Here is a 13,162-nt window from a genome sequence, read left to right as displayed (position 1 = left end):
AGCCTTTTACTTGCTCAAACACCAAAAACTCAACTCACTGTTTCCTATAAGGAGTACGGGTCAGAACACAACTCCCTGTATGTATAAATACTCAAAAGTTATGCTTTCCAACTTCATGTTTGCTATTCCATCCCATTTGTCCAGTATTCTTTCTGTTCTGATCTTCAGATAGATTATCAGCTTAAGGCGTTGTGGTCCTTGTTAGAACTCCAATCTTGCTGGCTGCATTTCTTCCAGACAACTTAGTCCTTTGGGTCCAATGTTTCTCTTGGTATGAAGGTAGAGAGACTCTTTATTGCATCCTTGACAATGTGCAGTTACTCGGAAACTGCATCTAAAAGTCTAATGTTGTTATTTGATATCTGGAGAGAGAGAGAGAGAGAGAGAGAGAGAGAGAGAGAGAGAGAGAGAGAGAGAGAGAGAGAGAGAGAGAGAGAGAGAGATGGGGAGGGAGAGAGAGAGAGAGAGACGGGGGGGGGGGGGAGAGTGAGAGTTTTATTTAATGATATGACCCTAGACCCCTAGGTAGGTTGGACACACACCAAGGCAGGCCGTAACTCCCAAGACTAGCTAGTCAACATAAACTGGACTGGATGGGAGAAAGGAAATACTAATACTAATACTAATACTAATACTAATACTAATACTAATACTAATACTAATAACAATAATAATACGACAAAGTTGGTTGGGAGGAGAGAAAGTGGTTATGCAAGGACTTAGGAAAGGGGTGAATATGTTGAAAGTACAGTGTATGAAATTCTCAAATAATTAAAAAAATTGTTAAAAGTCTAATGTGGGGCTCATGGTGGAGACTGATAAAAAAGTTGTCTAGCAGGTATAAAACCCTATACCCAACCCCTAGCACCTAGGAAAACTAAAATAAATACATAGATAAAATGAAATTTAGGAAAAAAAAAAAAACCATAGCATTAGGGCTGTTCTCATGTGTTCTTGTCTTTGTTTTATGAGGCAGAGTTCTGCAAGTAGCTAAAGATCCAGAATTAACCAGGCTAAGATCACAGATTTACTTATTTGCTTCCATTTGCTGGCAGTGCATGGATGCATGCACTGCTCCCAGGAGACTCACTCATGTCAGAAGGGGCAGCAAGAGTACAGACCTGTCCCTGTAGGAAAAGAGAATGGCTTGCAATAAATCTGTGACTTCCCATGTGTCACATGCCTGGAACATGCTCCCACTTTCATCCCACCGATAAAGCCCATCTCTGAACTTCCTGGGAAAAGATGCCTTTTCCTCTCAGGCCAAAAGGTCTTTGTGTAGTTTCTACCCACACTTCCCTTGCACCGCCCACTACTGCTTTTCACTCAGTAGCACAAGGATTCTAACTGTCTCTGCCCCATCAATGACACCTGTAATTCACTCACTAAAATACTTCACACTTCTTCGCTTTCTTCCAAGCTGAGAAGCTCCTAGGCACTTAGGAACATAGCCAGCCAAAAAAAAAAAAAAAAAAAAAAAAAAAAAAAAAAAAAAGTTAATATCTTACAATACATAAGGGGCATTGCATTAATGCTAATTTCATTCATGGCATTTAGTAGATATTTAAAAAACTTGAGTGAAACATTTGACTCTCCTTTTCAATCTCATGAGCATCCATGTCTCCCAGCAACTCTGAGGAGTAACTATGAGTGCACTTTAATAAACTATATTAGCAGGGTGTGGATAAAAGTAACTTTGCTTTATAAGTGGACATTTATCATAGTTTAAAAATCTGAATCGGGGTCTGGAGAGATGGCTCAGTGGTTAAGAGTGCCTCCTGCTCTTCCACAGGTCCTGAGTTCAATTCCCAGCAACCACATGGTGGCTCACAACCATCTATAATGTGATCTGATACCCTCTTCTGCAGATAAAGTGCTCATATACAATAAATAAATAAAATTTTAAAAATCTGAATCAGATATAGGAAAGCAGAAAAAGATGTTAGTAACCAATAGAACCTTCACCCATGCTCCATATAAGCAGTTTTGTAAATCAACACATTTTTCATTGCACTGAATCTATTACACTAAAAGTCATCACCAGTGCCCTAATGCTGGAATAATGACTCCAGAAAAGTATTTGACTGCCATACCTGAAACCTCTGTGGGAGACAGGAACATAAGAAGAGTTGTGAGACAAAGTGGGAGTATTCATGTAGTGTAACCAGGTTACCTAAGATGGTTTTGAATGACCCTGACAATTGAGTACAGCTGTTTATGAAGGTCACAGTCACACATATGGACTTTATCACTTGTTCTGCAGGCTTGCTTCACATATATAAAAACAATCTATTTTACAAGATCTTGATAGATATTAAGTGCTGTGAAACATTCTGAAATGAGAAAAAAAATAATATGTAGCATGTACTTCTACCAGCAGTCTGTCTACACAGCTAAGTGTCATGTGTTGTCTGGGCCTTTTTGATTATTCACTCATTTCCAAATTCATTGCTTGGAGGAAAAGGATTCTTAAGAAATGTTGTTGAACGTATTAATGGGTACATTTCACTTCTGGCACCATGCCTGGTACCATCAAAATCCCATAGATAATTGTTTTCTTGAAATAGGAAAGAACACTTTCATATTGCTTCTCAATTTGTAACAAGGAATTTAATTGTCTCTGTCCTATCAATGATGTTTATAACGACATATAGAGACCTTAATATACTACTACACTATTGAATTGATTATATAAAAGATGTTGGAATCATAGTCCTCAAGAGTCTCAACAAAACAAAACAAGATGCTGTAGACCATTAAGTGGGCACCACATTCGTAAGGCAGAATTCAGTTTAACTTCAAATTTTCAGCTGGACAAAAACAGACTGGAAGAGATGAAACTGAAAGCTTTTAAGTCACTTATTTAAAAAGTAAAACACAAAAAATGACCTGGGATGTATTGACCAGAAAGTAAATAAAAACCAGAAGTGCTGACTTAACTATGGATTTTTATCAAATGCAAGCTGAACCTAGACAAAAAAAAAAAAAAAAAAATGATACAAAGCTGTGACTGGGTTTAGAAAGAAACCTGAAAGTCATTCTTTCCATGGGTGCACACCCACATCTGTACACATTCTTTTTTTTTTTTTAAGATATATTTTATTAATTTATTCTTGTTACATCTCAATGTTTTTTTTGTTTTTTTTTAATTTTTTTTTATTAATTTATTCTTGTTACATCTCAATGTTTATCCCATCCTTGTATCCTCCATTCCTCCCCCCCCCCCATTTTCCCATTATTCCCCTCCCCTATGACTGTTCCTGAGGGGGATTACGTCCCCCTATATATTCTCACAATGCAATCCCTATCAAAATAACTACACAATTTTTTAAAGACATTGAAAGTTCAATTCTGAACTTCATATGGAAAAACAAAAAAACCAGAATAGCTAAAACAATCTTGTACAATAAAAGATGCTCCGGAGGAAATCGCCTACCTGATCTCAAACTGTACTATAAAGCAATAGTACTTAAACAGCATGGTACTGGCACAGCAACAGGCTGTTGATCAGTGGAATCGAATCGAAGACCCAGATATGAATCCACACACATATGGTCACTTGATTTTGACAAAGAAGCCAAATCCATTCAACGGAAAAAAGGATAGCATCTTCAACAAATGGTGCTGGTCTAACTGGAGGTCTATGTGTAAAAAAATGAAACTGGACCCATATTTGTCACCTTGTGCAAAACTCAAATCCAAGTGGATTAAAGACCTCAACATAAAACCAGAGACACTGTACACATTCTTAAACCCAGTGTGTGTTCAATACAACCCTTGAACATTTCCTCAGACTTTTATCACTTTCCCCTCTATAGCCTCCAATTACTCCTGCCATATTTATGGGTAATCATATCTTTGAGTCCTTGATCCAGCATTTCTACTTTTTCCTGGCTAAAATCCTTCATTTATTTTCACTCTACCTCACACAACTAGTTCTGGAATAATGGTGTTATTTGGCATAGTCACCGTGTCTGAAATGAGACACACAAGTTAACTATCTCATTCGACCTTTCATTTTTTTTGTGCTTAGAATGAGTGGTACATGAAACTCCTTCATAGGTCCTTGGCCCTGATGTATACTCCCTTATATCTTATTAGTTCCTTAGGAAAGCATGGATTCTTGTAGCAATTTCCGTATTGTTTAACAAGTGGGCTGTGGCAATATCTTCTTCTTCTTCTTTTTTTTTTTTTAGCCTTTTCTTTTTTATTTTTCTTTTTTTATTAATTTATTCTTGTTACATCTCAATGTTTATCCCATCCCTTGTATCCTCCCATTCCTCCCCCCCATTTTCCCATTATTCCCCTCCCCTATGACTGTTCCTGAGGGGGATTACCTCCCCCTGTATATGCTCATAGGGTATCAAGTCTCTTCTTGGCTACCTGCTGTCTTTCCTCTGAGTGCCACCAGGTCTCCCCCTCCAGGGGACATGGTCACATTTTCTTGAGATCTATTTTTTTATTTGGAAATCTGTTGTGCAAGTGAGATTCCCAATGTTAGGTCATCTCAAAGGTGAAGGCTTTCTCACCATTTCTCTATTGTCTTTCTTCTGTATGAGTAAGATCTTGACACACAAGGCTGCTTATGAGATCCATTTTGAGGGGATATGTACTGCTTTTTAACCCCCGGAGTCCTACAGAGGCCACACCAATCTGCCTACCCACAACACTCACGTCTATTTGAAGCGTCCTATTAAATTTATCTTGAGACCGATGCCATCAGTTCACCGCTCCCCTTGTCTGCACATTGCTCATGTATCTGCCACTCAGGAACCAGTTGCTGTCGTTACGACACTTTCTCAGCCACTCATAGAGTTTTTCCTCCACTCTTTTCTCAGCTTTTGTAACCGGTCTTCTTGATGTGTTCTTAAATCATGTAAAGAAAACCTCTTGGGAGCCTTTTGTATCTTTTAAGAACATTTGTAAACCACTCCTTGCACGAATCCAACGGTGGGCCTCTGGCAGATGCCACATGGCATCCCGAGTCACACACTTCATAACTCAGGCTGATTTTGACTTTAGTCATACTGCCTTGGGGACTGGGCAGCACTTCCCGTGTGAGCCCAGAGCATGTGGGTACAGATGGGGCAGATATGTTGGGGTACCCAGATATAAATACAGATCTTTTCCAACTGAGTACCCTGCATGCACAGAGGAAAAGTTTTCCTGGGTTTTATATTCAAGTGGAGTAACACTTCAACTATGTATATATATATATATATGTATATATGTATATATATGTAATATTTATATATATATTTATATATAATATTGTACACACCTTTCATGTAGTAAAACAATAAAGTTATTTTAGCCAAAGCAACAGGTCCTAATTGTTAGTGCATTCGTCCCAGCTACCAACTAGCTGTTTAAAAATCACCTTGCTACAACTTTACACTTTTGTGGCTCAATGTGAAGACATTTTTAAAAGTAAAGAAATACAAAAATAGACTGTCTAGAAAAAATTTGATAGTTTCAAAAAGTCAAAGCTTCCATATCACACTCTGAACATTGAACATTGCAGGAAATTAGAAAACTGTTCCTGTACTAACTGACTAATTGGGCTGGTTTGGACCCTCCTGCTCAGCTGTGATTTTCCTGAATTTCCTTATTTCAAGTTTTCACTGGCACACATAAGGAATTTTGACATTTATGTAGTCAGTAGTCATCTGTGTTAAAATATGTGTTTATGTCTAAGCATGCCCACACAGCTGTGTGCCGGTGCATGAGCTCTATAAATAACAGTTATGGTCAGCAGTCAGGAACAGTGTTCATGTTATATCCTTCCTGGAAGCCAGGATCTCACCTGGAAGTCTAGGCTGACTTTGACCTCACAGCCTCATGCCTTTCTTCCCAAATGTTGGGATTATAGCACCCATCTATGTACCACCATGAGCAACTCACTGCTGACTAATTTGCAGGACATTTTCAGATCACAATAGAACAACATTCAAGTAGTGACATTCAGTCTACCTTGACAAAGGAGATGCCTCTCGTTCTTTCTATACCTTCATTGTTCAACTTTTGATTTAGCTTTTAATCTGACTTCGCTTCCACCTGTTATGCCTGCTTGTGTGGCTATCTCATTATTGTTTGAATGGTTAACTTACTTTTAACCTTTCTAGCCACCCAAGTGTCCTACTAAACCCCCATTACCGTCCATTCTTCTATAAACTGTTACGTTCTGGCTGGATCCTATTTCTTTCACACTAAAAATTACATAGCATCTCTTCCAATTCCCCAGTTTTTAGGCTGATCTTTATTATCTTAAATGCCTCAGATGCCATGACAAAATTTTTTAGTATAATACCAGATACCCAAGGTTTGAGTCCAGTCAGTTCAGTAGACAATGACTACATTGAAGTGGTTGTTGTGATAACAGTGACTCCTGACGCAAAATGCCAATTCTAAGATCAATCCCCTGTTGCTGTCTAATCTTCTAACAAGCCTTCCTTGATTTCACTTCAATAATGTTGTCTATGCCCTAGTCCCTATCTTCTGACCTTGAGAATATTTTTAGCCAAATGAGTGGGTAGGTGAGTGGGTCTTAGAGAAGGTTGATCAGTGATACAATGTTCTTGTTTTGATTTAACATTTCTCTATCCCCAAACAAGGTAAGCAGCAGAGTAAAATCCCATGTAAATTACCCTAATGGAATATTTCTTGATTCTGTTAAAATTGTGAGGCTGGTGTAGGTCATCCAGGCAGTACTCACTCAGAGCTCCAGAAAAGGAAACTACTGCATTGGCATCCTCAGTTTTCTCTGTTTCAAAGGCAATGTGTGGCCCATCTCTATCCAGAGATGTGCAAGGTACAGTTGCTTTATCTCGTAGGATGCTGGCCTTGGATGAGAGCACTTGTCTGGGGGAGAACTTACTTATTTTTTTATAATTATTCATGATTCTCTCCTCAGGGAGAGTTTTCTCATTGTGGTCATAACCTAGGAGGTGGCTGCATCTTCTCCTTGCCAGCGAGATGTGGAGACGTGGAAGGAGCTGGGATATTACCAAACCTCCTCTTAGCTTAGTGCATCACACATGCCCTGGGGAAATTATGAATGACTCCTAGGTAGAAGCAAAAAAAAAATTGTTTAGCAAGGATGGCCTTGGAGTTTTCTGAGCCCCAGTATGGCAATTACAACCACCTGATGGCTCTCTAAGGTGTGAACTGCAGTTTTCCGTTTTCTATCTTCCCAATACGCTGCCCAAATGACATTTCTCTATTTAGTATCCCCAAAATATCACCTCTTGCCCTTATGAATTCACCATGTGAGATTCCTCAGACAGCATTTACTTTCATCTCATTTCTTTTTTTTTTTTTTCATCTCATTTCTTATGTCCTTGACTAATCAGGCCAGATTCCCTATTCTATCTGAAGTGTACTCTGCTCACTACACTTCAGATTTTTTCTCAATCTTGTTTATATGTGTCACTGACCTATTTCCTTAAAGAAGTTTGGTGTTTTATATCTCTCTCATACACAAATATAATGAGTCATTATTGTCCAAGGTTGCTTTCTACTGCTGTGGTAAAGCACCATGATCAAAAGCAACTTAGGAAGAGAAGAGTTTATTTCCTTTTACAACTCCCAGGTTGTAGTCCGGCACTAAGGGGAATCAGTGCAGAAACTCAAGGCAGGAACCCAGCAGCAGGAACTGAAGCAAAGGCCATGAAGGGATGCTACTTACTGGCTTGCTTTCCATATTTTGTTTAGTTTGCTTTTTATCTTACCCAGGATAACCTGCCTAGGGTGGGGAAGCACTGCTCACAGTAGCTGGTTGTCGTGTCCCAGCCCGAGGGAAAAATCGAATCAAGGTTCACCTGAAAGAGGGAGTGGGGATTGAAAGTAGGATACAGAGACGTGAGAAATAACGACTCAAGTCAGGAAATTTCTGATCAAGATTCACTTTAATGCCCAACTAGTAAGAATATATATAGATCAAGGTCAATAGGATCTATTCTAATCTCACTCACCCTAGCCCCCAGGCAAGAATACAATAGCCTGAATCGTTCCCTGTAGAACTTCCTAGTTCTCTGAGTAGTTCTCTATAAGAACTCCCTAGATCCTCTATGTGGTTCCAAGTTGGGATTTCCCTACTTTTTTCAATAGTCCAAGGATAGCCTAGAACACAAGACCTTGTGAGGCAACTTGAAGGTCACAGCATGCAGCCTAAGCACAGGATGGCAGAATTTGGCATGGGTCCCCACAGCTGGGCCTTCCTACATCAATCACTAATCAATAAAATGCTCCCACAGACTTTCCTACAGGCTTGCATGAAATTGACAAAACAAAACAAAACCCACACACCAACCCAATTATGTTTTCCAATGGTCTGATTTCATCAACAATAAACTAAAATTATTTCATCAATATATTCCACTTTATGTACTGGAAAAGTAACATGATCCAATATATTTTAGAAAATTAAGTTTTTAATAATCAAAATTATCTGTAAACACTAAGGAATCATAAGATAGTGTAGGAAAACAGCTATAGATTACAAGTTTATTAATCTCAAAAAGCTTTCTTAACATTTTTAAGACTCCATTTCTCTGTCAGGAAGATGCTGATGTGACCTATCCTAAAATGCTGTTTGAGGATTAATGAAATGTGTGCAGATACCTGGGTATGGTAGAAATTCATTAAGAGGAAGACTTCAGGGTAAAATGGCAAACTAGAGACTGCCTCTTGGTTAGGTGGTAAAGGAGAATTAGAAAAGTTAAAATTAAGAAGAGACTTTCTCCCTAAGATATTGTAAAAATCCATGTCCATTGATTTCAAATCATGGCATTATGAGCCTTGAATATTTGACACTGAACTACAGGTTTTAATGTGTGACCTGCTGTGTTTCAGTCTTAGTTTGGTTGGTCACAGCTCTCCATTTTGGAATAAGAATGTTCAATTTTTTTTTGTTACTGTATGTTAGAAATATATAAATTCACTTTTTCTTATTGATTTTGCTTTTACTTTTTAAGACAGGGTTTCTCTATGTAGCTTTTGGTTGTCCTGGAACTTGCTCTGTAGACCAGACTGGCCTCAGACTAACAGAAATCTGCCTACCTGTGCCTCCCAAGTACTGGGATTAAAGGTGTGTTCCACCACTGCAGGGTTATAGACTCCTTTTCAATAATGACTCATAGTCAAGAGTTTTCCTTGAGTCTCACAGGAGACTTTTAACTTGATTTTAAAAACAATTCTAGAATGGTTAAGACTAATGGGACTTCAAAAAGAAAAAGAAAGAAAATAAAATAAAAAAGAAAGAAAGAAAGAAAGAAAGAAAGACCAAGCCGGGTGTGGTGGCGCACGCCTTTAATCCCAGCACTCGGGAGGCAGAGGCAGATGGATCTCTGAGTTTGAGGCCCCCCTGATCTACAAAGCAGGTCTATGATAGCCAGGGCTGTTACACAGAGAAACCCTGTCTTGAAAAACAAGCAAACAAACAAAAAAGACTAATGGGACTGTTGGAGACAGGATAATGCACTTTTCACGATGAAATATACGTGAGATTTTTGATGGAATAATAAGTGGAATGCTATAATTTGAAAGTGATGTGTTTGGGTTTGGGGTTAACTAGGGGTAGACTTATAATGATTGTTCTTCTTTGACATCTTGGCTGGATTTAGAATCAGCAAGGAGTCAAATCTGAAACACATCTTTTCACGTGTCTGTGAATACAGTTCTAGAATGGGTTTTCTGAGAAGAACTCATATGGCAAGATCCATGAACTAGAAGTTGCTGGAGAGAATAAAAGAGGAAAAGGTGAAAGTCAGCAGATAGCTGTACTTTTTCTGTACTTTTCTTGTCTCTGCTTCCTGCTAACCATGATGTGAAAGTGCTTTGCTCTTTTATGCCTTTTCCATCATGATAGACTGAACCCCCTGAAGCCACAAGCAAAAGAAATCTTTATTTCAAGTTCTCTGGTAATTTGGTCACAACAATGAAAAAGGAAAACACACATAGACACTGATAATATGTTACTGAGATTATAATCATTAAATCAAATTACTTTTATTTGTCACCACCTCCCTTGACTCAGTGAAACATTTTCATTGCATGGGATTGAATTTGTGTAACTTTTTTGACATGCTTTTTATCACACTCTTAGGGACACAGTAAAGCCACAAACATGCAATATGAAATTATCCATGCTCAACAAGTGAGTAGCTAGGGAGGGTCAAATTAAAAGATAATTCTTTATATTCTGAGTATGAAAATGGACCCCACATTTCCCACTATAATTCATAGCAGTGAACTCACGTTCGTTGCATTAAGACTCAGTACCTCCTCCTCTGGGGTACCCCATCAAGAATCGGAGACTTTTTGAAGAAGGTAATAATTCATTTACAAGTCTTTTTTTACTCTGAGATGTCCACCATCTGCACACTCTCTGCATATAACTAGAATACACCATCTGCCCAAGCTTCTGTAGAATTTTGTGACATAAGCCAACTTTCTTTCTCTGACACTCACATAGAACTTCAAGAGATCCCCAACCTCTCCAATAGGAAAATATTGAAACTCTGAGGTCTACTGAAGACTGTTTGCTAGTGACCAGTGATCCTAGAGCAGAATATGAAAGCTGTAACAGAGAAATATGTTGGTCCTTCTTCTCCATCTCATTCAGTGTCTGTATCTCTCCCTAGCACCTTCCACAGAGCCCCCTTCACATCCTTGTTCCTCAGGGTATAAATCAGAGGGTTGAGCATAGGAGTGACAATAGTATAGAAAAGGGCAACAAACTTCCCTTCACTCTCAGAATAGGTGTGAGTGGGTTGAAGGTACGTGTAGATGGCTGAACCATAAAACAGAGAAACCACAAGAATGTGGGACCCACAAGTCCCAAAAGCTTTTCTGCGCCCGGCTGTTGACTTGACCTTCAATACTGCCCTGGCAATGTGAACATAGGAACTCAGGATAAGCACTGCGGGGCAGACTAAGATTATTGTTCGAGCCACAAACATCTTGGCTTCTGTTCTTTTTGTTTCTTTGCAAGCCAACTTTAGGAATATGGGCATCTCACAGAAGAAGTGATTCAGCTGATGGCCACAGAGAGGCATGGCCATCATGAGGCCTGTCTGAATCAGGGAGTTCACAAGGCCCCCTAACCAGGAGGAGATAGCCAATGCCTGACACAGCTGAGGGTGCATAATGGCTGTATAGTGCAGTGGACGGCACACGGCAGCATAGCGGTCAAACGCCATGACCCCCAATAGCACACACTCTGTGGAAGCCAGGGCAAGAAAAATAAGGAGCTGGGCCACACACCGTCCATAGCTTATGGTCCTGTCAAGTCCATGAAGGTTGATCAGGAGCTGGGGCACAGTGCTGGTGGTGTAGCAGAGGTCCAGGAAGGAGAGGTGTGAGAGGAAGAAGTACATTGGGGTTTGCAATCGAAGGTCCAGTCGTGAGAGAGCAATAATGGAGGTGTTGCCAAAGAGAGTTAGGGAATAGAAAATGGAAATGATGACAAAAAAGACAAGTTCCAGGCGAGGCCAGTCTGAGAATCCCACCAAAAAGAAGGTGTTGTGTGAGCTGGAATTGAAGGTTCCCATCGCCTTTGGCTTGCACAAACAGCAGACAATCCAACGCTTCCAACAAGGAGTGTGGGTTTGAACGCTATATCCTAAATACTAGAAATTCATAGATTGTATTTTCCGTTTTGCCATTTAGTTCCACCTATCCAGTTATATTTCTCTTCTCATCTTTAGATATGAGACACCCATGTTAGGATGATGTCCCCTTTGCTCGAGTTCTAGTTCTGACGATTTGTGCCATGATTTTGTTGAGATCACTGAAACGCGTGGATTCAATGTTCCCATGTCTGGAAGGAGAAATGATGTGTTGCCATAGTCACAACACTGAGGAACGGATCCCAGTGCAGTAGCAGGGAAGCTGCCCCTGGGGTCTAACATGGGGTTGCAGGTGCAGCTCGTAGGTTGAGTGTTTGTCTAGCACATGCCTGAGTCTGAGCTCTGAAAAACACTGTCAGTCAATTAATAAAATCTGTGTGCTCTGTGTCGTTCATCATCTTTGTCTATGTGACAGGGCATTTCAGTAGGTGAAAACTCAAGAATATCCAGATTGAGACCGCAAATTTGCCTTCTGGTACTCATCTGCTTCCTCCTGCACAGCAAACGCTGACATTGCACCCGTTCTCGACTCCCCGCCCACACAGCTGCCTTCTTCCACAAAGGACTGAAAAGAGTGTATGTAGATCCCTTTAGAAGAAAAAAAAAATTTATTATCTATGTTTCATGTCATGAGTAAGTATGGCACAGCATATTCTAATTTTTCCTCTGATTAATTCATTACTGAAATTACCAGAAAAAGCGATTTTCCTTCCCCAAGCTAAAACTTCTTTGTATACATTCTCTCCAGGAACTTTTTACACACTGTAAAAGCCTCTTCCATGCCATTGTCTGGTGACATCTTGGATGGCAGAGAACACAATACATTTTAAAAATGAGAAAACCATCATCATCTCTTTTTTTTTTTAAACTTGGTGAATCAGTTTTCTTCATTTTTGAATTTCTTTTTTTATTATGTCTTTTAATTTTGAGTTTATAGTATAATTATATCAGTTCCCTCCTTTCCTGTCTCAAACCCCTTCCTATAGACCCCTTACTGTTCTCATTCAAATTCATGGCCTCTTTGTTCAAATTCATGGCCTCTTCTTTTAAATTAATTGTTGTTACATGCATATATGTCTATGCATATACATTCCTAAATATAACCTGCTCAGTCTGTATAATGTCACTTGTATAGCTTCAGGGCTGACCATTTGGTACCGAATAACCAATTGTTATGTTATTCCCACTGCCAGCATTCCTTAGTTGCCTGTAGTTCTTTGGGTAGGGTTAAGGCCTTGTGTGGTTTCCTCTATTTCATGTTTAAGAAGTAATGTTAAAAAATAAATAAAAAAGAGTAAATGCTGTTGAGACTTTTAGAGTGTAAATTCTGACAGTCTCACAGCAGACTCTCTGATCCTCTGGCTCTTATATTCTTTCTACCCTTCTTTCCACCACAATGTTCGTTGAGCCTCAGTTGCAGTTGTTTTGTAGATGTGTCCTTTCCACAATCAATTAAAAGGAAACTTCACTCCGAACACCCATGATTGCTCTTAGACCCTAATTCTGTACAGTATGTGTCTCTGTTCAGAATC

General features: G+C 39.3%; 1 protein-coding gene across 1 annotated transcript; it reads right to left on the bottom strand.

Moving 5' to 3' along the window:
* Nucleotides 1–10,616: 10,616 nt before the first annotated feature.
* LOC127208749 (olfactory receptor 10-like) lies at nucleotides 10,617–11,552 on the bottom strand. Its single transcript, XM_051168313.1, has one exon. It carries the CDS (start codon nucleotides 11,550–11,552, stop codon nucleotides 10,617–10,619), a length of 936 nt encoding a protein of 311 aa, XP_051024270.1.
* Nucleotides 11,553–13,162: the final 1,610 nt, after the last annotated feature.

This window comes from Acomys russatus, chromosome 25 (genome assembly GCF_903995435.1).
Source record: "Acomys russatus chromosome 25, mAcoRus1.1, whole genome shotgun sequence".
In the NCBI taxonomy this organism is placed as follows: Eukaryota; Metazoa; Chordata; class Mammalia; order Rodentia; family Muridae; genus Acomys; species Acomys russatus.
This window is presented reverse-complemented; position numbering and strand designations above follow the sequence as displayed.

What these genes read in the sequence shown, in the direction of transcription:
- LOC127208749 (XM_051168313.1), bottom strand. Translation starts at nt 11,552, where the DNA reads ATGGGAACCTTCAATTCCAGCTCACACAACACCTTCTTTTTGGTGGGA.